General features: G+C 35.9%; 1 protein-coding gene across 6 annotated transcripts in view; it reads left to right on the forward strand.

Moving 5' to 3' along the window:
- LOC150093608 (thrombospondin type-1 domain-containing protein 7B-like) overlaps positions 1-27591 on the forward strand; it is a 950748-nt gene that overhangs the window by 585476 nt on the left and 337681 nt on the right. For all 6 annotated transcript variants that reach the window (XM_090412735.1, XM_090412734.1, XM_090412733.1 and 3 more), the window contains exons 21-22: positions 1060-1208; positions 24669-24827. In XM_090412735.1, coding sequence (XP_090268861.1) covers positions 1060-1208; positions 24669-24827 — 308 coding nt within the window. The remainder of the gene's footprint in view (positions 1-1059; positions 1209-24668; positions 24828-27591) is intronic.

Consider the following 27591-nt stretch of genomic DNA (forward strand, 5'->3'; position numbering starts at 1 on the left):
ATGCAGATGACGTCAAAATTTTGCAGGATGATTTGGATAGATTGGAGGTCTGGGCTAAGGAGAATGGATGTCAATTTAATGTGGCAAAATGTAAGGTTATGCATTTTGGGGTGAAAAGATTGGTGGCAGTTTACTGCATTGGTGGAACCGTGCTCCAGGAAATTGATGAGGCACGAGATTTAGGAGTGTTGGTGGATAAGGAATTGAAATTTAGGGGACACATTGCAAAAGTGGCCAAATCAGCTCATCAAATCACTTGGTTTCTGAAGAATACGTTGACAAGCAGGTTATTGTTCCTCTGTATCGAGCATTGATAAGACCCCATCTCGACTACTGTGCTCAGATTTGGTCACCTAGGTTTCTTCTTGATGGGGAGGAGGTGGAGAGGATCCAGAGGCGAGTGACCAAGATGATAGCAGGTCTGTGGAATGAACCGTATGAGAGCAGGTTGAGAATTTGTTGCAAAAATTGGTTGATAGGCAGAGGAGGGGAGATATGATTGAGACATTCAAATTACTGAAGGGTTTCTATAAAATTAATTTAGAAGATATTTTTGAGAACAGGGCTGGTTGTGGGAAGGACTAGGGGACATCCATGGAAACTGTGCAAAAGTGTGGTTAGTAAAGGTGTTAGAGCTGGGTTCTTTACTTTTAGAGTAGTGAATGAGTGGAATGAGCTCCCTAAGTCTGTGGTGGATGCTGTGACAGTGAGTGAGTTTAAGGCGAGGTATGATTGATACTGTATGAATGTCGAATAGTTGTGATGAATATGATTTGGGGCCTCCCTCGATGAGTCTAATGACTCCCTGGAGTTGCCCATAATAATAGTAATAGTAATATATTTTGATTAAAAATGTTTTTTTTGAGGAATTATCATTTGGAAGATTATCACAAATTGCAATTTTCAGATAAAGCTGACATTTTGAAATTCCCTTTAAGTTGCATTATATCTTCTATATTTGCATATTTTCTTAAACCCTATAATTTATTAGGTTTATTTGTGATGTATATCTAATGCTCTCAAAGAATATGACTAAAATTATTTCAATTCTCCAAACAGAACAAATGACCAGATCTCGATATATAATTCAGTCTCACAGTGATGAAGGGCAACCATGTCCTGAAGAACATCTAATTCAGCATAAACCTTGTCCATTTGTTCCTTGTTATCACTGGAAAATTTCCCAGTGGACAGAATGTCAACTAGAGGTAATGTTCTTTATAGTTACATGGTGGTCAGCATTTAATACGATATTACTTTTATGGCAAATATTTTACTTTAATGAAAGTCAGTTGTTTAAGTTTATCTGTAAGAACAATTAAGACTAAGGTAAAATATGGTAAGCAATTTGCTTAAAACTAAATTAAAATATTCCTCAACATTTTGATCTTTATATGGAGGTCATCATCAGGAATACATGTATGGTAATTTACTGTTTATTCGACCTTCAAAGCGATGACCCTTCAATTAAAAATTCTTGCATGTTGTCTGACTTCTGGTACAGCACCATGTAATTGTACTTTATTTATTTGACCTTTCAATTATCAGAATGACAAATTGGCTTCCCAGTATTGTTGGATAAATGGTAGTTACTATATATATATATATATACACTGAAACACAAACTACCCATGGTACACTTTAGTAAGCTACAGCATAACTCCTGTAACTGTTGATCCTCTAAGTGAGAAAGAGCAAAATTTTCCCTCAGTGGTTAACAGAGCAGTTATGCTGTAAAGTGTATTATGAAGTAGCTTGTGCTTCAGTGAATACGTATGTATTCCCGATAATGACTTTGATGTAAAAGTTGAAACATCAGGTTCTTTTGTATCTTAGTTTTAAGTAAAGTAATTGCTCTAACACAGGAATTTTTATTATTATTATTCGTGACACCTCCAAGGAGTCCGAAGACTCATCGCAGAAGGACACCTATTGTACAACTCTGTCTCCACCGATCCTCTACTGCCAATCATCTACATCAGCACCATCTACTGCCCACCACTACCACAGCTAGTATTTTTGTCTGTAAATTGCATGTGTTAATTTCTGCTCAATAAATAGAGCATTGTTCATGTTGAAAATAAACAGATCAAAAATTGATTTAAAATAACATAATACTTGAAGAAAATTATTAAAATAACTCTCCATAGAGAGGATACTCCCATGCAAAAAATTTACTTCTCACTTCTTGTTCCCTTTACTTTGTTCTCTTCTTTGAAAAATCTTCTGTGTTTTTTGATAATCACCTGTTAACTTACATGTGAACACATTGTAAGTTAACAATTCACATTGGTCCTCTTACCCAGTGTGTATGGAGGCCCAATGTGATTAATTAATCACATTGGTTCTCCTACCCTGTTTATGCATTTTGCAGATTGCATTTCACCACTCTCTCTCTCTCCTTCTAGCCAACCATCAAAGCCCTAATCTCTGCCTTTATCATACCTTTTCTAAAGTTCCCTCATCCCCTCAAATTTCAGGAAGCCAGATCTGTATACAGCACTTCAGATTTGGGCTGATCAAGGTGTGCATACACAGTAGATTCTGGTTAATCAGGGCAGCTGTTTTTATTGGACAAGTCTGGAAGAACAAAATGAGAATATATAAGATTTTGCTTTGTTTATTTGGGACACAATGCACTCTTAAAAAAAATTATGTAATCTTGATTCATAAATTGAGTACTAATGACACCTGCAATACTAACAAAATGGGTTCTTTTATTGTGCCACATCGGATGGTCCCTGTGTTAGAAACCAGCCACAATGTTTGGATCATTGAAAGCAGTAGATTGTGTAAGTGCTATGCTCTTCAAATATGTGAAGAACTAAAATGAAAGCTGTTAGTTATTGAAAAAGAACTAGTTCAGCACCATGCAAATTAAAATGCATGGACAGTATCTGAATATTTTTTAAGAATTGGCTTGTGAGTTGAGACATGGAATTAAAACAAAAATCAAGAAGAATTTTACTGTTCTTTACAGTTACTAAGGTGGTCAGTGCAAAAGTTAATCTTCTACAAGCAATGCAATTATGTCCAATAATGAAAATGACATTTCATTAGACGTGAACCACATCTTAAGCTATGAAGCGATTGCATCCATTGATGGTCATTTTCAATATTGTAATGAAAATGAAATTTTGAGTAGGAAATTATATCAGGCATCAGAGGACATTAGAAGAAACAGTGATGAGGATGATCCTCTCAAATTTGAACGAGTGACTATCCATGATACTGGAAAATTTATTACTGGATAATAACTATTTCATCCAGGAAGGCAATTATATCTGCAGTAAGTAACTGCACTGATTTTGTTTAATTACAGTCAATCAAAAAAAAAAAAAAAGCGACAGGCTACACTTGATCAATTGCTACAATGTCATTAATGACTAAGAACTGCATGCATGTTTAATATATACATAAATGAAATTACTTTTATGGCAGATATTTTACTTTAATGAAAGTCAGTTGTTTAAGTTTATCTGTAAGTCAGCAACATTGCTATGCAATAAAGGAAAAAAACTTGTCTAAACTTATTTTGTCTTATGTACATGCACCTTTTGAACTCTTAATTTCCAACTACATTTAATTGAGGCAGTCACTTAATTGATTCCAATTATGTTATTTCTGGTATGGTCTAATGAACCTCTCTCTCTCTATATATATACACACACACACACACACACACACACACACGTGTGTGTGTGTACACAGTCATGTTCATAGAAACCACATCACCATACAAATATAGTTTTTAGTAGTTAAATGGTCATTTTCATTTATTTATCATTAGATATTTCATTGCATTGCATCATCTATCATTCTGTATGATGTAAAATATGCATGATGTAGTTGCTGCTATTATGTCAGAATTTATTTATGCTATAAATAAACAACAATAACTACTTTTTGCTTTTTCATGCTGGGATTGCTATGGCTGGTTATGTGCAGTTAACACCTCACAGAAAAAGTGTGATTCAAGCTTTGAATAGAGAAGGCTATTCCTCTTGTGAAATAGCTAAAAGGGTGTCCTATAGTCATTCTACTGTGGTTCAGCTGCTGTCAAAAGTGAAAGAAACCAGATCTGCTGAAAGGAAGAATAGGATAGGAAGAAAGCCACTCAATACGCTTTTCCAAGATCGAGTTCTAAAGCAGCTCTGCCTCAAAAATTGCAGTGGGTCATCTGGGAAGAACAAATGGGAGTTGTGGCATGCTCTGTCATGAGAAGATTCATTTGACAGGGACTGATAGGCAGATGCTCTAAAAAGAAGCCTTTGTTAACCAAAAAATGATATTAGCTCAGTTAAATTGGTGTAAAGAGCATACCAAATGGATCAGTGGAAAAGAGTGATTTTTTTCTGATGGGAAAAAATTTAACCTGCAGGACATCGATGGCAGACAGACAGTTTGAAGAGGATCAGGGGGGAAAATTCAACTCTGATTTTTCTGGTGTTAACCAGAAAAATCAGAGTTGAATTTTTCCTCCTGATCCTCTTCAAATCATCTGACTGGCTGAGTCCAATTCTCAGCCAGTCAGATGATCTGAGGCTGCACGCCATATCATGGTGTTGGTCGTTTGCATTTCACAAAAGGTTCAGTGGATACACAAGTGTACCAGAAAATTTTAGAAGAAGAATTGCTGCCAACTATCAGTGAGACTACTTTAGTGTAGTGATGACCTGACTGCATCCTGATAACTCTGCTCCTTGTCATAGGGCAAAAAAGTGTAAGTAATGCTTTTATAACCATAAAATGTACCATACAAATTGATTTTAGTACTTAAAAAAGCTTTCATTTTTGTTGCAGGTTAATAAGTGGCTCAATGAACACTTGATTCAGCAATTACCATGGCCAAGAAAAACAGTCCAGAACTCAAGCCTATTGAGAATTTGTGGTACTAAATGGAGACTGAAATGCACAGGAAGAAGCCAAAAACATTTTGGTAGCTCCAAGAACCATTATAAGAGTATGAAATCATGAATTGACAGGTGTTATTCATCAGGAAATTGATTTTATCAATTACTAGATACATTCATTGGCAGGGCAGCAATGCTAAGCTGTACTAAAGGCAAGAGTAGTTGAACTAAATTTTGATACTGGTATTTGTTTTTCCAGTGAAAATATCATTGTCCACTCCATTTTGAAATATTTGTCAAGCTTGTTTTCATTTCCTAATTATGTCACATCTTGTGCTAAAAAGAGCCAAATATTAATCAAAAATAAAAATGTTATATTAACTTCATAATGAATGTTTATTTTCTTGATCAACTAACTAGAGTAATTATTTGGACAATAGATCAAGTGTTAACTAATAAATATTTATTAAACCTACTAGTTTCACCAAACTTTAGCTGTTGGCATCTTCAGGGTACAAGCAATTAGGTTAAAAAACATTACACAAATATGAATAACTATAAAATTCTAACGATTACAGTTACAAACTAAAATAGCATTGAACGTGAGTGATACACGTATTGCGCGTACGTGATTAACTAGTTGTTGCTAAGGGACGTTCTGTAGTTTGCATTGAAGTTCGTTTCCTGTGTGTTAAGAGATCTAATTAGGATTTTCCATATCTCTGGGAGTATTAAACCCTGGTTCCTGTTAAGGTTATCAACAGAGCAAGCAACTGTAGCTGCTTCTTTAAACATTTGGGAGTGGTAGTCTTCTATATAAGGGGAACAGCTTTTTTCCCACTCAATGACATAGTTAGTTATAGAAAATAGAAGTTATAAAAATAGTTAATTATAGAGCACATTGATTACGTCAAAAACAACAGACAAGACATCAGGCCTGTCATCTCATTTGTCTATAACTAACCATGTCATTGAGTGGGAAAAAAGCTGTTCCCTTACATAGAAGAAGACTACCACACTCGAATGTTTAAAGAGGCAGCTACAGTTGCTCGCTCTGTTGATAACCTTAACAGGAACCAGGGTTTAATACTCCCAGAGATATGGAAAACCCTAATTAGATCTCTTAACACACAGGAAATGAACTTCAATGCAAACTACAGAACGTTCCTTAGCAACAACTAGTGATCATGTACATGCAATACATGTATTATTCACGTTCAATGCTATTTTAGTTTGTAACTATAATCGTTAGAATTTTACAGTTATTCATATTTGTGTAATGTTTTTTTAACCTAAGTGCTTGTACCCTGAAGATGCCAACAGCTAAAGTTTGGTGAAACTAGTAGGTTTAATAAATATTTATTAGTTAACACCTGATGTATTGTCCAAATAATTACTCTAGTTATATTACCTTCTTCATTATTTGTGACAATTATTGTGTTGTTATCCCTTTTCAAAAAGGCATTCAAATTTATTTACCAAAAAAACATGGTTACAGCAGGTGATGCAATTTCTATGAACGTGTGTGTGTGTTTATATCTATAATGGAATGACCACATTCTTACCTCTGCTATTTTGGGTATTTAATGTACAGTTATGCATTGTCATCAAGTGCTTTGTAAATCCATACACACATATTTTGTTGCATATGCCAGCCTGGCTGGCCAAGTGGTTAGCGTATCTGCTCTCCAGCCAAAAGGCTGCAGGTTCGAATTCTGCTGTGGACATGGATGTTTGTGATTTTCTGTGGAAATACTAGTGGTAGTGGTCGGCGGTAGATGGCGTTGGTGTAGTTGCGGTCAGTTGGTGGATTGTGAGTGGTGGAGACTGAGATGTAGAGTAGGTGCCCTCCCTCGATGAGTCTTTGGACTCCCTGAAGGTGACAAATAATAATAATAATATGTGATAACTTCATAGTGAAAAACAGGAGTTGACCAAATCTTACAGATTTCATCAAAAATGCATATTATGCATACTTTTGTATGAAATTTGTGGATCAACATAAATTATAGACACCATCCAAGGTTTACTGTTTACGTTTAACATTTGAAAAAAGAGATTTGAGGCAACAAGAAGTTTCTACCAACATTACATGAACCTACATGCAAGACTCGAACACTAGAAATAAAAACACTTCCTCCTATCTAAACCTTCTTTGCTATAAGATCTGTGATTATGAGCATAATCTACTTATACATTTACCACCAAGTCATTTAATGAAATTGTTTCCCTCATTTTTGCATGTAACATCACTATAACCAATGAAATGACCATTAAGCAGCCTGAAATTTGAACAAACAGTTCAAATAAAATTATATGGTGAGAGAGTTTTAGATCTACCAAAGGAATCTTCTGAGATCAAGAACTTTTGTGTTTTTAACCCTGAGGAGGTCATGGTCGAAAAAATTGCAGCGTTGTTCGCATGTATCTGAGAGATATGTTCATTACTAGTATATGCTAAAATGCGATAAAACTTTAAAAAAAAAAAACACTGCAAATATAATACATGATGGTTTATTTATTTTCAGTTACAATCTAGAAATTATTGGAAAAAAAAAAAAAAAAAAAACTCAACCAATACTGTACTGACATCAGAGGTCGCGGTATCTCTCTGATACAATTTACTAGGAAATATCACACACCTTTAGATAACGCGTGTTAAACCAAAACTGACCGCATAAACAGTGTGGAATATCACTGGTATTTTGTGCATGCGCAGCTACTCATGATCTCCAAGATATACACTGGATTTGTGTAAGAATATTTATATTAAACAATTTGTTGCTATCTCTCAAATCAGCCACGACCTCCACAAGGTTAATCTAAAAACTTGTTTGCTTCAGAACTTAATTTTTGTTGTACAGAAATCATAAGAATGAAATTATACTATATCTTTGTGTAGAAAGGTCTAACTCATGAGTAGACAACCTTTTTTTTTAATGCTGAGCCAAATAAAATGTTCTAAGGTACACATGGATCAAATTTTGTTTTGCTTTCCACAATTTATAGGATTATTTTAAAATAATTTTGAAGGATTATTAAAATAGTGTATAATGAAAAATTTCATAAAGAGTTTTATGACATATGCATGAGTATGAATAATAAATATTATTCATACTCATGCATATAATTTCTTTTATTAATATGTAAAATTAAATACAAATTCAAGATTATTAGCATTACACTAATGCAGTTATAGTAATGCAATACAAATACACTTCCGTTAACAAAAAATTGCAGTATTTTTTTTTATACTATTTATTGGGAACCTCCATAGATCAGGTGGTTCGACAGAGCCTTTGGTTGGAAAGACCCAAGTTCAAATCCCATCTATGATGTGAAGAACATTTATCAGGCCTTTTCATTCAAAGGTGAGTTAGCCAGCCTCATACAGATGTGGAAGGTTTTCCCCCCTCCTGAAAACTCTGGTTTTTCATCCTTCAAAAAAACCAACGCAGCCTGTGAATACACTATCCACAGACATAAATGCTTACTGTTGGGTAAGGAAAGCAATGGGAAACTACCATATTCTATAATCACTATTTCTGGTAAAGTAGCATTGCTACTCCAACCAGTCTTCAGATTGATGCACCAGAGAATAAGAATATTTAATGAGAGATTTGATACTGTCTTATCAATTTTATGAATTCAACATGCAGAGTATTTTTTTTTTTAATTTGCATCAGAAATTAAGGAGTTGTTCTTAGATTTTATAATGCAATTACATTCTGCAGAGCCTGGTAACTGTTAATAACTATAAATCAAAGATGCCAAGAAATTATATTCTTGGTTTAATCCTTTACCCAAGTGTAAGCAAACAAAGTTTGCACCTGAAGTATTTCCAGTTCAGGGCAACTCATATATTGAAGCTAATGATTTCACATCACTTGCCTTAGTATCCCATAATGCAAAGCACATATCCTTATGGACATGTATAATGCTATGCATTATGGGAAGGGTCACTACCCAGACCAATTTCGACCTTTATTGAGGGTGATCCTTTCTCATAAGCCCTTCAGCTCTTTATTTTAGTAAATACTTTTATGCACCGACCAAGAGTTTGCTTACTAAAAATACAACTCTCCAAATTTCAAGTTCCTTAGTATTGAATGAGAGTTTTTGCTTAGTCTCTGAGGAGAACCAACCAATTTGAAACAGCTGTCAGGCTGGTTGAAACCTTATCAAAATGGACTAATAGAAAGCGAATATATAGATGCTTGGGCAGTGCCATTGTTTTCTAAGTGGTCCACTAAGGTAACATCTAATCTCACCACAAAGAGTAAACCCTTTGTGCTTCTCACATAAATGGCATGCATGAAGCATAGCCAATGTTCATTTGACCTTTATGCTTTTCATATTTAAAATTCTGTTAATTGATAAATTAAAGTATTAAAAGTTATCTTACAATTAATTGCATTGGACCAATTAAGATGAGCGCTGATGCACTATGCACTCTTAAAACTTTTATACATCAATAAAAATGCAATCACACAGTCAAACTGATGTGAATTTTGTACAGTGGGTTGCATAAGCCACATTGACAGCACATCAATCTAAAAAGGGCATGCAATGCCACTGATAAATATAATGAAGGTAGCAAAATGTTCTGGAAGTTATTGAAAAAAAAGCTGAGAAATGGAAGAAAGAAATATAAAAGGAACCTGAGATGATAAAAATGACATGAAAACTGAAATGAAGATATATGTTGAGGTCTGGAATAATTACATTGAAAGATTATCAGAGGAAACAAGCACGATGGAACAGTGGGAAAAATATTGAAGAAGAATGTAGTGAGGAGTGCACATCAATACTTGAGGTAGAAAAATCCATCAGAAACCTAAAATGAGGAAAGACAGCTGAAGTAAATAATATTCAACCAGAAATTCTCCAATATGGAGTTATAAAACTTTTACAATGACTACACTGTCATAATTAACACAGCCTGATCAGAAGATCGAATCTGGATGATTGGAGTAGAGGTTTCATACCTATGGGAAATGAAACTGTTCGAAGTTTTTTCACTCAGTTATACTATAAATTAAAGATACCAAGAAATTATATACTTGGTTTAATCCTTTATCCAAGTGTAAGCAAACAAAGTTTGCACCTGAAGTATTTTCAGGACTGGGGCAACTCGTGGTAAAGCAGATATGACTTCACATCACTTGCATTAGTATCCCATAATGCAAAACACATCTCCTTGCAGACATGTATAATGCTATGCATTATGGGAAGGGTCACTACTCAGACTGGTTTCCCTGCATTATGTGTGCGGAGTTACAGCTACAAAAACTTGTGATCCCCCAGATCACCCAACAATGAGTGACTCGAAGGATCTTTTTACTCAGCTTTGTTCCACGCAGCAACAGGCTCACCCCATCACTGAGAAGAACTCTCAGTGTTGGTTCTACCCAGTGGCAGGCCCACCCCACCGCTGAGCAGAGCCGCTCATATCTCATATGGGAAGTAACAGCAACAGTCGAGTTGCCTGAGTCCCGAAAATACTTCAGGTGCAAACTTTGTTGGCTTACACTTGAATAAAGGATTAAACCAAGTATATAATTTCTTGGTATCATTAATTTATAGTATAACAAAGTGAAAAACTTCCAACGACCTTTCTCTAATCCAGAGTAATTTAATAATAAGGTGTGACACCTTTTGGCAACTCATATATGAAAATATGACTTTTGCATTACATCAACCTTAGTATCACCTCTGGGTCTTGCTCCCACTGAAGACACCTCAATAAAGGTCAAAACCGGTCTGGGTAGTGACCCTTCCCATAATGCATAGCATTATACATGTCTACAAGGAGATGTGTTTTGCATTATGGGATATGGGATATTAAGGCAAGTGATGTGAAGTCATACCACCTATACCACAAGTTGCCTCACTCCTGAAAATACTTCAGGTGCAAACTTTGTTTGCTTACACTTGAATAAAGGATTAAACCAAGTATATAATTTCTTGGTATCTTTAATTTACGGAAATGAAACTGAATATTAGAATTACAGAGGAATTTTCCTGCTGAGTGTGCCAGGTAAGATTTATGCAAGCATACTTTAAGAAGAGGCTAAAAAAAAATCATGAAGAGAAACTTGGAGAAGAACCAACTGGGTCAGGTGAAATAGGGGCTGTCAGGATCAAATTTTCACTTTATGACAATTGAGAAATCAAAAGAATATAACATCTGCATTTGGGAAAAAGTATGCAACAAGGTGCTAAGAGAAAAGCTGTTGAAAATGCTAAATTAAATCTATACACAGAAATGTGTGATCTATACTTTTATTCTAAATCAGAATTCTAAATAAATGAGAAGGACTCACGTAATCTGCACTGTTATTTATCATCTATCTGGACCACGTTATGAAGAAAAGTGCCATTAAACCTGATTTCAAAACTGGAGATGTTAATCTCAGCTCTACTTTATGTTGATGTTATACTCTTTAATAAATCCTCTACAAGTCTAGATTCCTTAACTAAATTAAATAACTGTTGTAATATATTTGGCATGCAAAACAGTAATTAAAATAAAAATAAAACATTGGACACATCAATATCCTCAGTGGAAAACTTATTACATTACACCTCCAAGGAGTCTAAGGATTCATTGTAAGGGACAACACTACTCCACTACAACCCACAGTCTCCCGTACTTAATACTCCAACCATGCAACACTACTACAATCGACAGATGTATATTACAAGTAAAATATTTCAACTGTATTGGCACGATTTTTAGTGAAAAGGGAAAATAAATTTGGAAATAGACAACAGAATAAACAAAGCATATGGTGAGAGATTAGTTGAATGAATTTTTCTGAAATAAGAGAAAAATTAACCAAAACCCTATACAAGTGGTCGGTGTTTAAATCAGTTTTAACTTATCGATCTGAGAGTTATATTAGAAATAGAACAGTCAATCAAAGACTAGATGGCAGACATGCAAGTTCGGAGAAAAATTAAGGGGATGAATAGATAGCATCAATGGCAGAATTATATTAAAAATGAAGATATTAGAAAGGAACTTAACATTCTTAATATTCAAGAATGTGTGAGCAGAACCATTCTAAGGTAATATATAGTTGCTTAAACAGGCTGGGAATGGAAAGGTTAGCAAAACAGATGTTTGATAATAGCAAAAAGACCTACAGAACAACCATGATCTAGGCAGACCGATGCAGTTAAAAGTTCCCCTTAGAAGGTAGAAATTGGAGACCTGACAAATAACAGATTAATTTTGAAGAAAATTGTTAACAGAAAGCTAGTAATAATGCAAACTTAATCATTTAGTGTCAACATATCCCTGTACACTATTGAGGTATATACATATATTAGGAATTTGATGCCGATTGGTATTACAGTAACACCTAAGTTTAAAATATAGTGAGAAGCAAGTATAATTTTATTAATAGCATACTTTGGTTTAGAAAAAATGTCCATGTTATTGCTAAAAATTACAATTCTCATCCACTGTAATTGATCAGGTTGCTGTATCTATTTTTTATTCTGATTACTAATAATTTTAGTTGCATTATTGTGAACACCCTTACAATTTGAAAATAATTTTTGCTTTTCTTACATAGTTATACAGTGATAAGCATTAATTATAATAAAATTATGAAGACAGCTAGCATGATAAAATTGATTTATTATACAGATATTTCATCTTACATATAATAAGATATCATCAGTATGGACAGAAAACAACAATAAGGAATTTGAATAAAAGAAACAGAGTGCATGCTTTACATTGGAATCCTATATATATATATATATATATATATGTGTGTGTGTGGTGTGTGTGTGTGTGTAAATAAGTTTTTTTACCTTGGGAATAAGGTAAAAAAGCCGGCGAAGGTTGGTCGATCGGTAGAGTCTCTACTACTAATGGCTCAGTGAAGTAAGTTTGAGTGCGGTTAGTAGTTGGAAGGGGACCAATCGTTTGATGCTGTCGGCACACTCTCCCTAGATGAGTCTTTGGACTCCCTGGAGGTGTCAAAATAATAATACTATTGTATATTAGGGTTACCAAGTAATTTTGTAAACTTGGTTATTTTACTCCTAATCCCAAGTAAGCAAACAGTTAAGTTTGCACCTGAACGTAGTTCAAGTCTAAAGATGATGCAATATATATATATATATATGTGTGTGTGTGTGTGTGTGAAAAACCTTTAATGACTAATACTTTTTCATAATATTCCAACCGAGTAAAAATGAATTCTGAAAAAATAAAATATATATATATATATATGTTGTTGTTAGTTCCATCGAGTCATTTTCAACTCCTGGTGATTCTATGAACATATACTCTCCATTCAAATCTGTCCCTGGCCATATCTTTCAGAATTTCCAAGCGCATTCCAGTTTCTTAACTCCATCCACCCATCTATTTCTTGGTCTTCCTCTTCTCTTGTTTCCATCAACTTTAGCAAGCATCATCATCTTCTCCAGACTGTCATTTGCTCGCATAATAAAATCCAAAGTATGACAATTTTTGCTTGATGATCATAGCTTCGAGGGAATGATCTGGCTTTATTCTGTCTATCACTGATTTATTGGTTTGCTTTGCAGTCCATGGTATTCTTAGTAAGCATCTCTGAACCCATAATTCAAATGCATCTATCTTCCTTCCTTCACTCTTTCTTAGGGTCCAACTTTCACATCCATACAGTACCACAAGGAATACTGTTGCTTTCATGATTCTGATTTTTGTTGGGAGACTAAAATCTTGCTTAAATTTGTCCTTTCTTTCCAAGTAGTAATCTTCTTCAGTACAATAACCAACTTTATCAATTCGGGATCCTAGGAACACAAAATTGATAACTACTTCCATTTTCTTCCCATCTACTTCAAAATCATTAAGTTCACATGTTGCCATAACTTTTGTCTTTTTGAGGTTAAGTTTAAGACCATATTTAGCACTTTCTTCTTTAACTTTCATAATAAGTTCCTCCAAATCTTCTTTGCATTCTGCTAGCAAGGTGGTATCATCTGCACACCTCAAATTATTAATATTTCTTCCACCAATTTTAATTCCAACAGAAGACTCCTCCAGCCCTGCCATTCTTAAAATGTATTCGCTGTACAAGTTAAACAGACACGGAGATAAAATACATCCTTGTTGGATCCCTTTACCTATTGTGAAATACTCAGTTTCTCCAAGATCTGTTCGGACAGTAGCGTCTTGTTCATAATAAAGATTCCTCAAAAGCTTAATGAAATGCTCCCATTGTTCTTAACACATTCCACAGTTTCACATGATCTACAGAGTCAAAAGCCTTACTATAGTCAAGGAAACAAAGGTAGACATTCTTTTGATATTCCTTTGCTCTTTCTATTATCCATCTGACATTAACGATCTGTTCTCTTGTTCCTCTGCCTTTTCGAAATCCTGCCTGTTCATCTGGTATTTCAATCTTCATGAATGGTTCCAGTCTTTTTCTGAATGATCTTAAGAAAGACTTTACTTGCATGAGAAATCAGTGCTATAGTTCTGTAATTTTTGCACTCTCTCTTGGATTGCCTTTCGTCAATAAAGGTATATAAACTGATTTTTTTCCATTCCCTAGGCCATGTAGTTGTGATCCAAATTCACTGACATAGAACTGTTAAAATTTTAGCTGCCTCTTCTCCCAGGACTTTGAGCAGCTCAATAGGTATTCCATCCCCTCCTAGTGCTTTCATACGTGATAGCTGTTGCAGAGCCCAACTCACTTCATTCTCCAGTGGTACTGGCTCCTATGTATAATCCTACTCTTCAAATTCTCAGTAATTTTGGAGTCCTTTCTGTAAAGGGTTTCTGTATACTCTTTCCATCTATCTTTGATGTCTGCAGCTTCTGTAAGATATCCTTTGTGTTTACTTTTCAATATTGTCACCTTGGCACTAAACTTCCCTGTCAGTTCCCTGATCTTTTTGAAAAGATCTCGTGTTTTTCCTTTCTTGTTTTGGTCTTCTATTTGTTGGCATTCCTAGTTAAAGTATTTTCCTTGTCTCTTCTGGCTTGTCGTTGAAACTCTGCATTCAATTGCTGTATTTCATGCAAATTTCATGTGGCCTTCATTTTCTTCCTTTCCTGAGCAGTTTTGATGGCATCTTCTGACAACCATTTAAACTTCTTCTTACAAACTGTTGGAATATTCTTCTTTGCTTCTGTTTTAATTATATCTTCTTTTCCCATAGTTCATTTGGTTCTCTTTCACACAAATTGAGTGTGTTGAATCTGTTCTGTATACTAATATTGTATTCAGCTGGTATGTTTCCAAGATCATATCTGATTGACATTTGTGTTGTCTTCAGTTTCTGTAATTTCACATGTATCGTAGCCACTAATAATTCATGGTCTGTTCCACAGTCTGCACCTGGAAAGGTCTTGGCAGACTGAATTGCACTTCTCCTTCTTCTTTGTCCAGGTATATAGTCAATTTTATTTCTTTATTGTCCATCAGGTGATATCCATGTGTACAATCTTCATTTGTGCTGTTTAAAGCAGGTATTAGCAATAAAAAAGAATTCTCTGCACAAAACTCAACTAGTCTCTTCCCTGCAGTGTTATGAATACCTAAACCAAAATAACCTGTTATTCCTTGTTCCTCAGTTTCTCTCACTTTTGCATTCCAATCTCCGATAAGTAGCCATAAATCTTGCTTTGGTATTGCATCTATCACTTCTTGTATATTATATATATATATAGAGAGAGAGAGAGAGAGAGAAAATTTTTGGTATAATATACGTTAAAGATACCAAGAAATTTTATATACTTGGTTTTAATCCTTTCCCAAGTAAGCAAAACAAAGTTTTGCTCATGAAATATATTCACATCTGAGCTACTTGTATATAGAGGCTAATGACTTAATATCACTTGCCTTAGTATGTATCCCATAATGCAACCCCCCCCCCTTTCAGGCATGTATAATGCAATGCATAATGGAAAGGGCCACTACCCCGATTGGTTTCGACCTTTACTGAAGTCTCTTCAGGTCTCTCGTCACATTCTCCTTCCCATTATGCATTTCATTATACACGCCTGAAAGGGGGGTGTATAATGAAATGCATTATGGGATACATACTAAGGCAAGTGATATGAAGTCATTAGCCTCTATATACAAAGCTTAGCTGTGAATATATTTCATGCACAAAATTTTGTTTTGCTTACTTGGGAAAAGGATTAAAACCAAGTATATAAAATTTCTTGGTGTATACACACACACACACACACACACACACACACACACACACACACACAGTCGTGTTCATTGGTTACAAATTATTGGGCTGAAAATAAAATTAAATTGGATAATTTTGAGTTGAACATGAGAGTGCAGGTTATTTAATACAATTAAAGATGACAATTTCCCTCACTTTAGAAATGGTGAAGCAGTCGTTACAATTGACATTAGGTGAATGATGTAGAGCTTCAGCAATTTCCTTGTATCTATATAACAGTTCTCTATTTTCCCATTGGAATAGACATGCAGGAGTATCAAAGAGACGGGAACGTATGTGGAATTATAAGGCAGGTGATTATAATAGTCTTAGACCTCAACTTGAGGAAGTTTCATGAAGGGAAGAATTGGAAGGCCAGGATATGATTAGTGCTTGGGAAATTGTGAAGGAATATGACAAGAGGCCATCCCTGGAAGTTACGAAAGGAAACTGTGAGCAAGAGGTGAGGAGTGGTTTCTTTGCATGGAGGGTAGTTGAACATGGAATGCATTGCCTGATTGAGTGGTGAGAGCGAGAACGGTCAATGAGTTCAAGGAGTGGTATGATAGACTTTGTGTTTCTTAGGGGGGGGACCTTCCCTCGATGAGTCTTGATAAACTTTGTGTTTCTTAGGAAGGACCTCCCACGATGAGTCTTTTGACTCCATGGAGGCCTGAATAAAAATAATAATAATATTTGTTAGCAGCAATAGTAAGCTGTATTCCACAAGTGAAGAAGACACAATTTGGTGTAAAGCGGATGACAAACAAATATTAAACAGGAACTGCGTGTGAAAAAGAGGCTATGGAAGAGATATAAGGAGACAGGTGAAGAGCAGATGCATGAAAAATATAAGACACAGACCAGGAGAGTGACTGGTATGGTAAGGAAGGTGAAACTGAAATATGAGAAGAGATTGGCCCTAAGATCCAAAGAAAATCCTAGGGAATTGTTTAGCTATGTGGACAGTAGGAGGAGAAATGATTGTGGAAGAATGACATTGTCAGATAAAAATGGGAATAGAGTGACTGATGTAGAGGACATAATGGAATTGCTCAATGAACACTTTATTGGAGTATTTCATCCTGGAGGAGTAAATTTAAATACTAGAGGGATAGGGCAGGTTCAAGGTTTAGAGGCGCAAGAGGAGAGTGTGGCCCAATTGACAGGACCGTATGCAGCATTGGGCAGATGAGGGTAATGTTATCTGTGAGAGTCAACATGTATTTGTGAAAGGGCACTCTTGTTTTAGTAATATGCTAGCCTTTTATAATAAAGTTACAAAAGCAGTAGATGAGAGAAAGGCATATACTTCCATTTTCTTGGATGTAGCAAAGGCATTTGACAGGGTGCCACATGATAAGCTGATATTTAAGTTGCAGCATGGGTTTGGATGTCAGGCTGATCAACTGGATTCAGGATTGGCTGTCTGATAGGTATTATTGTTATTACGGGCAACTCCAAGGAGTCCTTAGACTCATCGAGGGAGGCCCTAAACAACTACTCACCATCCACACAGTATCCATCATATTTTCCGTTAAACTCATTCACAGTAATGGCACCCACAACAGACTCTGGCAACTTATTCCACTCATTCACCACTCTCCAAGTAAAAAACCTAGTTCTGACACCCTTGCTAACCACACTCTTGCCCAGTTTCCATGGATGGCCCCTAGTCCTCCCACCACCAGTCCTGTTCTCAAAAATATCCTCTGAATTAATTGTATAGAAACCCTTCAGTAAATTGAATGTCTCAATCATATCACCCCTTTTCTGCCTATCAAACAATTTCTGCAACCCACAAATCTTCATCCTGTTCTCATAAGGTTCATTCCATAGACCTGCTATAATTTTAGTCACTCGCCTCTGGATCCTCTGCACCTCCTCCCCATCAAGAAGGAACCTAGTTGACCAAATCTGGACACAGTAGTCAAGATGGGGTCTTATCAAGGCTCGATACTGAGGAACAATAACTTGCTTGTCTCTACTTATCAAAGTATTCTTCAGTAACTAAGTGATTTGATGAGCTAATTTAGCCACTTTTGCAATGTGCCCCCTAAACTTCAACTCCCTATCCACCAACACTCCCAAATCCCTGGCCTCATCAATCTCCTGGAGCATTCCGCCAATGCGGTATACTGCTGCTAATCTTTTCACCCAAAAATGCATAACCTTACACTTTGCCACATTAAATTGACATCCATTCTCCTTAGCCCAGTCCTCCAATCTATCCAAATCATCCTGCAAAATTTTGACATTATGCATTCACTATTGCTCTACCCAACTTTGCATCATCAGCAAACAAATGAACAGTTCCCTTCAGATCCTTTCCTATATTGTTAATGAACAAATTAAATAGTAGTGGTCCAAGAACAGAACCCTGTGGCGCACCACTAATCACAGGTCGTCTTTTGGACTCTACCCCTGAATAAACTACTCTCTAATATCTCTCCATCAACCACCCTCCTATCCATCTCACCAACCCTATATCCATCCCCATATGCTGCAGTTTACTGATTAGAATTCCATGTGGTATCCTGTCAAAGGCCTTAGCAAGGTCCAGCAGTATCACTGTATACCCATTACATTTAACCAGTTCAACCGTCACTGTGTTATAAAACGTATGCAAGTTAGTGAGGAATGAGCAATCCTTCGCAAAACCATGCTGTCCCCTATACAGCATCCCATTTTCATCTATCCATTTCTTGTATTTTTCTCTTGACTACTTTCTCCAAAAACTTGACAACTCCTGATATGCTGATTGGTCGGTAATTTGCAACAGCAGTCTTGGAACCTCCTTTATGCAGTGAAACTATTTTCCCCTCTTTCCACCCCCTCGGGACTAACTCGGACCCAAAACTCAAACAAAATGATCAAGGGCTTTGACAATTCTTTAGTTGCGTCATGTAAAACCAGAGCTGGTATACCATCCAATCCTACAGATGTATTCACATTAAGGTTTTGTAATATACTATTCACCTCCATTTCGTTTTAACCTCAATTCCCATATAAGCTATTGGTTCCTTCATTCCTGCAATATCACCTCCTGGATGATATACACTTGCAAAGTGCTTGCTCAGTAATTTTACTATATCAACTGATTCAGTTACCTCCCTACCATCGGCATTCCTTAAAATCATTCTGCCGTATACATTTTTTCTTTTACTTGCAGCATATCGAAAAAACTGTTTGGGATTCTCTTTAGCTTGCATGGCTAATTTCCTTTCATAATCCGCTTTTGCTTTTTTTACCACACTCATTACCTTTCTGGCCTGTGCTTTGTACTGTTCATGGGCCTGCAGGTCACCTATCTGCTTAAATTCCCTCCACAGTTGTTTCTTTTTTTGCAGCTCAAGCTTAATGGTGTTATTCATCCATTTAACCCCTACTTGATTTACTATCTGGACTCTAGGTATACAGTCAGCCATTACCTCCTTCAAACACTCCTTTACCGCTTCCCATGCACTAGCAACCTCCAGCCCTTGCAGTTTTACATGCCATGGCACTGATCCAAGCAATCTCCTAAGTTTGTCATACTTACCAGCCCAGTAATTCCGCATGTACCCTTTCTATATTGAAAATTCCACACATTTAGCCATCTCCCAGGTCAAGACATTATGATCATTCTCACGAATTGGTGGACATGGTCATATTCATTACAGTCAAATTTTCAGATGCAATTACTGTGTCAAGCACTCTCGAACCCCTAGTATATTCCATTACATGCTGTCTCAGGTAGTTATCCCTTCATAACTGCATAAAATGCAATTCCTTACTCCCATAGGTATCAGAGAGTTGTGTATGGTGGGACAGTTTTAGGAAGGCAGAGGGTTACAAGTGGGGTCCCACTGGGCTCAGTACTGGGAACTATATTGTTTAGCCTTTATATCAATGACATTGTCAGTGGATTGCAGGGGGATATTCAATTGTTGTTGGGGATGATGTGAAGCTGGGAAGTGTTATTAGTAATAGTGCAGATGTGGTAGCACTGCAAGAGGATTGGAATAAGCTAGACAGATGAGTTTTAGGTTTGGGACGCATCAATGGGATGCTGCATACTCTGTTGGAGGAGCTATACTGGAGGAAGTAGGGGAGACAAGAGATCTCGGGTTGATGATTGATAGAAACCTGAAATTTAGGGGACATATTGCAAAGGTGGTGAATGTAACAATAATGAGAAGTATGCAGACCTGCAGAGATAAGAGTTATCATTCCTTTGTATAAGACCCTGATCAGATCACACTTAGACTATTGTTCTCAGATTTGGTCTCTAGGATTTGAAGCTGATAAATTAACTGTGGAAAGGGTACAAAGGTGGATAACAAAGATGGTTTCAGGACTGTACAATGTTAGTTATGAGGATCGGCTGAGGGAATGTTGACTGCAGAGTTTGGTGGATAGAAGAAGGAGATATGATTGAGACTTTTAAACTGTTTTTGACACTGGGGATTCTTTCGCTTGGTTGAACAGCGGGAAGGAATGATGATAAGTGGCCATCTCTGGAAGTTACGAAAGGAAACTGTGAGCAAGAGGGTGAGGAGTGGTTTCTTTGCATGGAGGGTGGTTGAACCATGGAATGCATTGTCTGATAGAGTGGTAAGAGTGAGAATGGTCAATGAGTTTAAGGAGTGGTATGATAGACTTTGTGTTTCCTAGGAGTTACCTCCCACAATGAGTCCTTTGACTCCATGGATGCCTGAATAATAATAATAATAATAATCCTCTGGCTGGTGTTTTCAATCCTGTGTGGTACTAGGTCAGATTTGTGAGTTTTGATGGGCGAAATGTGGTCTTGATAATCAGAGATATGTTTGTTGATAGATCTTCCTGTTTGTCCGTAGTAAGACAAGCATGTATGAACGTGGTTATGTACACCAGGTAGCATCAGTGGTAAGTTTGTCTTTTGGAGAAGATAACTGATTATGAATTTGTTTATGGTAGCAGTGACTGTATATTGTCTCATAATTTTTGCCACTCATTCAGAGATGTCTTTATGTATGGTATAGGAGTAGGAGTCTTGTGGACATATTCTTGTCGTGGATGCTGTGTAGGAGAGTTGTTCATTATTTTCTGTGTTACTCTTGAATTATATTCCATTTAATAAGGCTGTTTTTTGTTTAAGAGATCTATGGTGATGGATGGTGGGCTAATGTACTATGGATATAGTAAATTGTAAAAGTTGATTATCAATGTAGAAATGGATCCATCTTGTTTCTGTTGGTTGGATGTGTACATCTAGATTCCTTCTGATGATTATTTTTCTAGTTTGAACTTAATATGAAATTGAAAATACCAGCCACAGGAACCAATGGGAAAACATCAAACTATTACATAAATCCATGTATTAACATGAACATTTATACAAGGAAAGTGCTGAAGCTCTACTTCATTGACCTAACCTCAGTTGTAATGACTGCTACGCCATTCCTAAAGTGTGGGAAATTGTCATCCTTAATTGTATTAAATAAACTGTATTGCAAAGTTTTTTTTTTTAACTCAAAATTATGCAATTTAATTTTATTTTCAACCCAGTAGTTTGTAACCAATGGATACATGACTGTATATATAGAGGTATTCCAATGTAATGTGCTCTACTGTTTCTTTTATTCAAATTCCTTATTGTTGTTCTCTGCTCACACTGTTGTCTTACAATACATAAGATGAAACATCTGTATAATAAATCAATTTTTATTGGGGTACAAGTAATTACTCATATACAAAAAAGAGACAACCTACATTACAGTACACGTAGTATGCTGAAGTAACACTAAATTGATCATTGACACTACTGGTCTAACCCCGTGGTAGGGGAAATCCTACTACATCAAAGCTAGAGTCGTGTTATCTATTTTACTAGAGATTACTAACGGATAATTAAAACAAACACGGTATTGGTGGTGGTGGTGGTCATTATATGAAATTAGAGCTGAAATTATTGCTTAGACTCTTGAAGTGAGAGTTTCTAGAGAACTTGAAACAGAAATTATGTGGTAGAAAGTTTTTTTTCACTTGGTTATAAATTAAAAATAAGAAATTATATTCTTCTTTAATTGATTATCTAAATATAAGCAAACAAAGTTTGCACGTGAAGTTTCTTCATGATTTGGCGACTTGCATATAGAAGCTCTTTTTTGTTTTAGAAAGCAAATTGTGGGAAAAACTTTCTAGAACTTGCTCTAATCCAGAGTATTTTAATAATAGTAAAGTGTGACACCTTTACACTACTTGTATATAGGATATATATGACTTCCGCATTACTTCAAGCTTGGTGTCTCTTTTGTGTCGGATTTGCTCTGATGAGATCTTAATAAAGGTTGAACTAGTCTGGGCAGTGGCCCTTTCCATAATATATAGTATTATACACATTTGCATTATGGGATGCTGAGGCAGTTAATGTGAAATCATTAGCTTCTATGAGCCTCTGTAGCTCAGTTGGTATAGACGAAGCCCTTTGGTCGGAAAGATCTGGGTTCGATTACCATCAATGATGTGAAGAACCTTTATCTGGTCTCTTTCGACAGGTGACTAACCAGTATCATATGGAGGTAGAGTGTTTTTTTCACCTGGAAACTCTGGTTTTTCATCCCTCAGAACAGCCAAATGTGTGTGTTCGTGAGCCAGTTTGGCTCATGAACACACATGGATCTCATCATCACAAACCATGGGCTCACTGCCCGTTGGTGTCCGATGCCTCCTTCGCTATCTTCTTCCACCTTTCTTTGTCCAGTGCACAGTGTTGCAGTTTCTGTACACCCATTCCACACCAGTCCTTTATATCATCTATCCATTCTCTGTATGGAATACCTCTTCTGTTTAAACCATCCAAAAAACCAAACATAAATGTCTTTATCTTTCAGTCCTCACTCATTCTACAGATGTGTCCAAATAGTTGCAGCTTATATTTTATAATCTTCTGCATTAGATTCTCTTTTGGTTGTATCTTCTGATAGAGCTCTTCATTTGTGATTTTCTGTACCCATCCTATTAGAATCTTCCTGTAACAAGCTCTTTCAAATGCCAAAATTCTTTTTCTTGATTCCTTATTACCCATGTTTCAGATCCATACAGTACATACACTGCTAAAGATGCATGCTTCCAGTACTTTTAGTTTTGTTTGCAGGCTGATCACTTTACTTTTCCAGATGTTATCCATGGTCTTCAGATTTGTTCTTCCCTTTGCAATCCTGATCTTTATTTCTTTTTTACAGTCCAAATCATATGTCATTTTACTTCCCAAATATGTGAATTGTTCTACATTTTCTATATCAATTCCATTCACTTGTACCTTTTGTTTCATCTTCTCACCAAATACCATTGTCTTTGTTTTTTCCAAGTTCATAACAAGTCCAAATCTCTTCCCTTCCTCATTTAACAGTTTCAGTGTTTATGTAGTTTTCTTTCGTCTTCTTCAATAATAATAATGCCATCTGCAAATCTCAGATTGTTAATTCTCATTCTGTGTACAGATATTCCTTTTGCATCTTCCTTCAGTTTGTCCATTGCTCTTTCTAAATGTGCGATGAAAATGCTTGGTGATAATGGGTCCCCCTGTCTAGTACCTCTGCTTGTTCTAAACCATTTCCCCAAATCATCACCTATTCAAACTGCTGCAACTGCATTCTGATAAACATCTTTTAATATAGCTATTAGTTTTTTTATCAATTCCATAGGATTTCAGAACTGTTAATGTCACTTTCTGGTCAATACTGTCAAATGCGTTCTGAAAATCAACAAAGCAAGCATATGTTTTTGTTTTTTCTCCTAGCTTTCTCTGCTATTAACCTCATTATCAAAATCTGTTGAATTGTAGTTCTATCCTTCCTAAATCCTGCTTGCTCATCTGCAAGGTATGCTTCCAATCTTTCTGTCAATATCATCATCACTTTATCAAGGTGACTTGTCAAGGCAATTGTTCTGTAATTTTTACATTATAGCTTATTTCCTTTCTTCTATAATGTCACTAATATTGATTGCCATTGATTGATTGAATGTCGCTAACATGGATCTACAGTCATAAAATACATACTTAATCCCTCATTAGGAGGGCTCAACCAATTCTAAGTGACAGTGGAGAAATAAGGGGAATCCCATACTGTATACTATACTTGTATACAGAAGCTAAATAAAATTAGCTTCTGTATACAAGTATAGTCATGAACAAACTTCACATGCAGACTTTGTTTGCTTCCGCTTGAATAAAGGATTAAACAAGAATATAATTTATTTTCATTTTTAATTTAGGAATTATGTGAGCTGAACATGTGCTATCCATTTTCTTGTGTTGACTGAATTAGTGTTACTTGAGCATACTATGTGTATTGCTATGTAGCTTGTTTATTTGTATGTGTGTGTGTGTGTACTTCAGATGATGACCGTGATATGAAGATTGAAACATCAGTTAATTATTTTGATTTATATAGCTGAAATTATTACTCCAACTTGGTAGTTGTCTCATAATTTTATTATAATGGTTGTTACATAAAATGAACTCTCTAAGTATTCTGTGTACCCTTATTTTATATACTGTTATTGTTTTTTATGTATTGAATTATTCTGTACATTTGTTATCTAAACTTTTCACTCAATCCAGTAATTTTGATTTTGTAGGAAACTGGCTGCGGATTTGGATTAAAGAAACGAACAGTTATATGTATTGATTCAAATTCTGCGCATGTGAATAAAATACACTGCTTGCTTGTAAATTTTACATCATCTATTGAAGGCTGGATAGATCCTAAGTGGCTTTCTGATGCCTATGACCTGAAGGTGATATTTCTATATTTAATGTGCTTTATTTACTATAAAATTTGCTTGGGAATTAGTTTTTAGTATTTATATAATGAATTAGAGTCAGTTAGCACAACAACAAATAGTGTTATGTACGTGCTATAATAAATCCTTGTGACCCAGTCAAAAGTTTCACATATTATTATATTTCACACAATACTATTCTTAATGGAAGTTTGTTCTCTAAGAGTGAGAGTTGACCATATATTGAGTTTCCTGCTAAATGTTGCAATTCATATTTATTAAAATACCTCATTTGGAGTCATTGTCATAAAGTGAATATGAATGTGGAAGTTCATGGAAAAAGCAGGAAAAATGAGGAAGCAGAATGAAAAGTGTGGCTGAGGTGGCCATAAATAAAGTGGGATCAGTCCTATCTAGAAAAGGTAGAGCTGAAACAATGGGAAGATAATGTTGGTAAGATTATGAGCTGGTGAGGGAATGTAAATGATAATGAAAAAAGGCCTGATTGTTTGTGAGTCTTCAGTTTGCAATGTTATGTTACTATTGTAAAGGGAGTAGAGTATCAGGAATAATGGTAATAAATTTAGGCAACCTGACTCAAGTCAGGTTGCCTAAGAGTTATTGGCATATGAAAATCTTGGTGAACCAAACTGCCAGACAGAACAAAGAGAAGAAAAATTATAGCTGTTCAATAGATCAATTAAAGAAAGCAATATTTAATGGCTTTGAAGATGTTTGTTACAAGTTTGAGATAGATTCCGTAGGATGTGACGATGTAAGTCTGGAAATGTAGAGGATAGTGACTATAAATTATTTAGGAAATGAGTTGGGTAAAAAAGAAGGATGATCTTAATGGCAGTACCTTTGACTAGGATCTTTAAGACTGCAGTCTGAGTTCTGAGACTGCAGAAGCAAATTATAGACAAATCATTAACTCAGGTGTGGTGGTAAAAGTACCGGAAAACTTAGTCAAAGAGAGAATTCAACAATGGAGTGGATAAAAATATGATACTGTATGAGAGGCAAGATGGCTTTGTGAAGGGTCGATCATGCCCTAGTAATTCACTAACTTTTTATAATAGAGTAACAGCGAACTAAGTTGGATAAAGAAAATGGCTACACAGTAATTCCACTGGATTTTGCTAAGGCATTTGACAGAATGCTTTGCATAGTACTACATTGCATAACAAGTACCATATGCAACTGTTATGCAAATTAGAAGACATGGGGATGGATATGACACTGGTTCAATGGATCAGAGGAATGCTGCTGGGAATCAAATGCAGATATCAAAAGTCGTATATGGAGGGGAAAAATCAACACAAAAACAGGTGACTACTGGTGTGCCACAAGGTTCACTGCTGGGGCCATTGCTGTTTAATTTGTACATTACTTATAAGTAATGAGTTGTATTCTCTCAGAGTGGAGAATTTGAAAGGAGGTGGTACTAATTGAGTATGTATAGTGTGAAGAGATGGGCAGAACAGGATATTCAGTGGGATGATGGTATACACCAGGGAACACAGAGGGTGAAAAGCAGTTTAGTTTGGCAAGTGTAGAAGTGATCATTATTGGGATTTTAATTATTGGTAAGGAAATGAAATTTCCAAAATTCTTGAGGAACAGATGTCTTAGGCAATGTGTGGTACAGAGAACACAGGGTTCAAGAATTTTTCATTTTCACCTAGCATAAGAGGATCTGATTATAACTGAGATGTCATCCACGTTGCCAGTTGGCAAGAGTGACCATGTAGTCTTAACTTGGAGAATAAATCGACATGCAAAAGCTCCAAAGAGAAAGGAATTTGTGTGGAATTATAAGTCAGGTAATTACAAATAATAATCTTAGGAATCAGCTTAAGGCAGAAGTTCCATGGATGGAAAAATTGAAAGGGGAGAGATGTCACAAGTGCACAAGAGCTAGTAAAGAAATATTTACCAATGGCGGTGGCAACTTGCATACCTCAAGTGAGGGAAAAAAATGATGTAAAGGATGGCTTTTGAAATCAAACAGGAATTATGGATGATGAAAAAGAGATTATGGAAAAAGTATTATTATTATGATTCTGGACCTCCATGGAGTTGCAAGACTCATCATGGAAGGCCCATCATACCATTCCTTGAACTCATTGACTGTTTGTGTTCTCACCACTCTATCAGGAATGCATTCCATGGTTTAACTACCCTCCATACAAAAAAAAAAAATACTCCTTATCCTAAAATAAATTAACAATACCAAGAAATTATATACTTGGTTTAATCCTTTATCCAAGTGTAAGCAAGCACAGTTTGCACCTGAAGTATTTTCAGCACTGGGGCAACTCACATATAGAAGCTAATGACTTCATGCCACTTCCCTTAGTATCTCATAATGCAAAGCACATATCCTTATGGGTATGTATAATTGGAAGGATCACTACCCAGACCAGTTTCAACATTTATTGAGGTCTCATCAGTGGGAGCCAGACCCAGAGGTGATACTAAGGTTGAAGTAATGCCGAAGTTGTTTTCACATATGAGTAGCCAAAAGGTGTCAACCTTATTATTAAAATACTCTGGATTAGAGATAGTTGTTGGAAGTTTTCCCACTTGGTTATATGGATTAAACCAAGTATATAATTTCTTGATATCTTTAATTTATAGTATAACCAAGTGGAAAAACTTCCAACTCCTTACCTTCTTGCTCATAACTTCCTTTTGCAACTTCCAAGAGTGGCCTCTTGTCCTTTGCTCTTTCCTCCTCTTCCACCACATGAAAGAACTCCCCAGTGTCAATCCT

This window comes from Typopeltis vanoorti, chromosome 23 (genome assembly GCF_054136105.1).
Source record: "Typopeltis vanoorti isolate ZY-2024b chromosome 23, IOZ_Tvanoo_1.0, whole genome shotgun sequence".
In the NCBI taxonomy this organism is placed as follows: domain Eukaryota; kingdom Metazoa; phylum Arthropoda; class Arachnida; order Uropygi; family Thelyphonidae; genus Typopeltis; species Typopeltis vanoorti.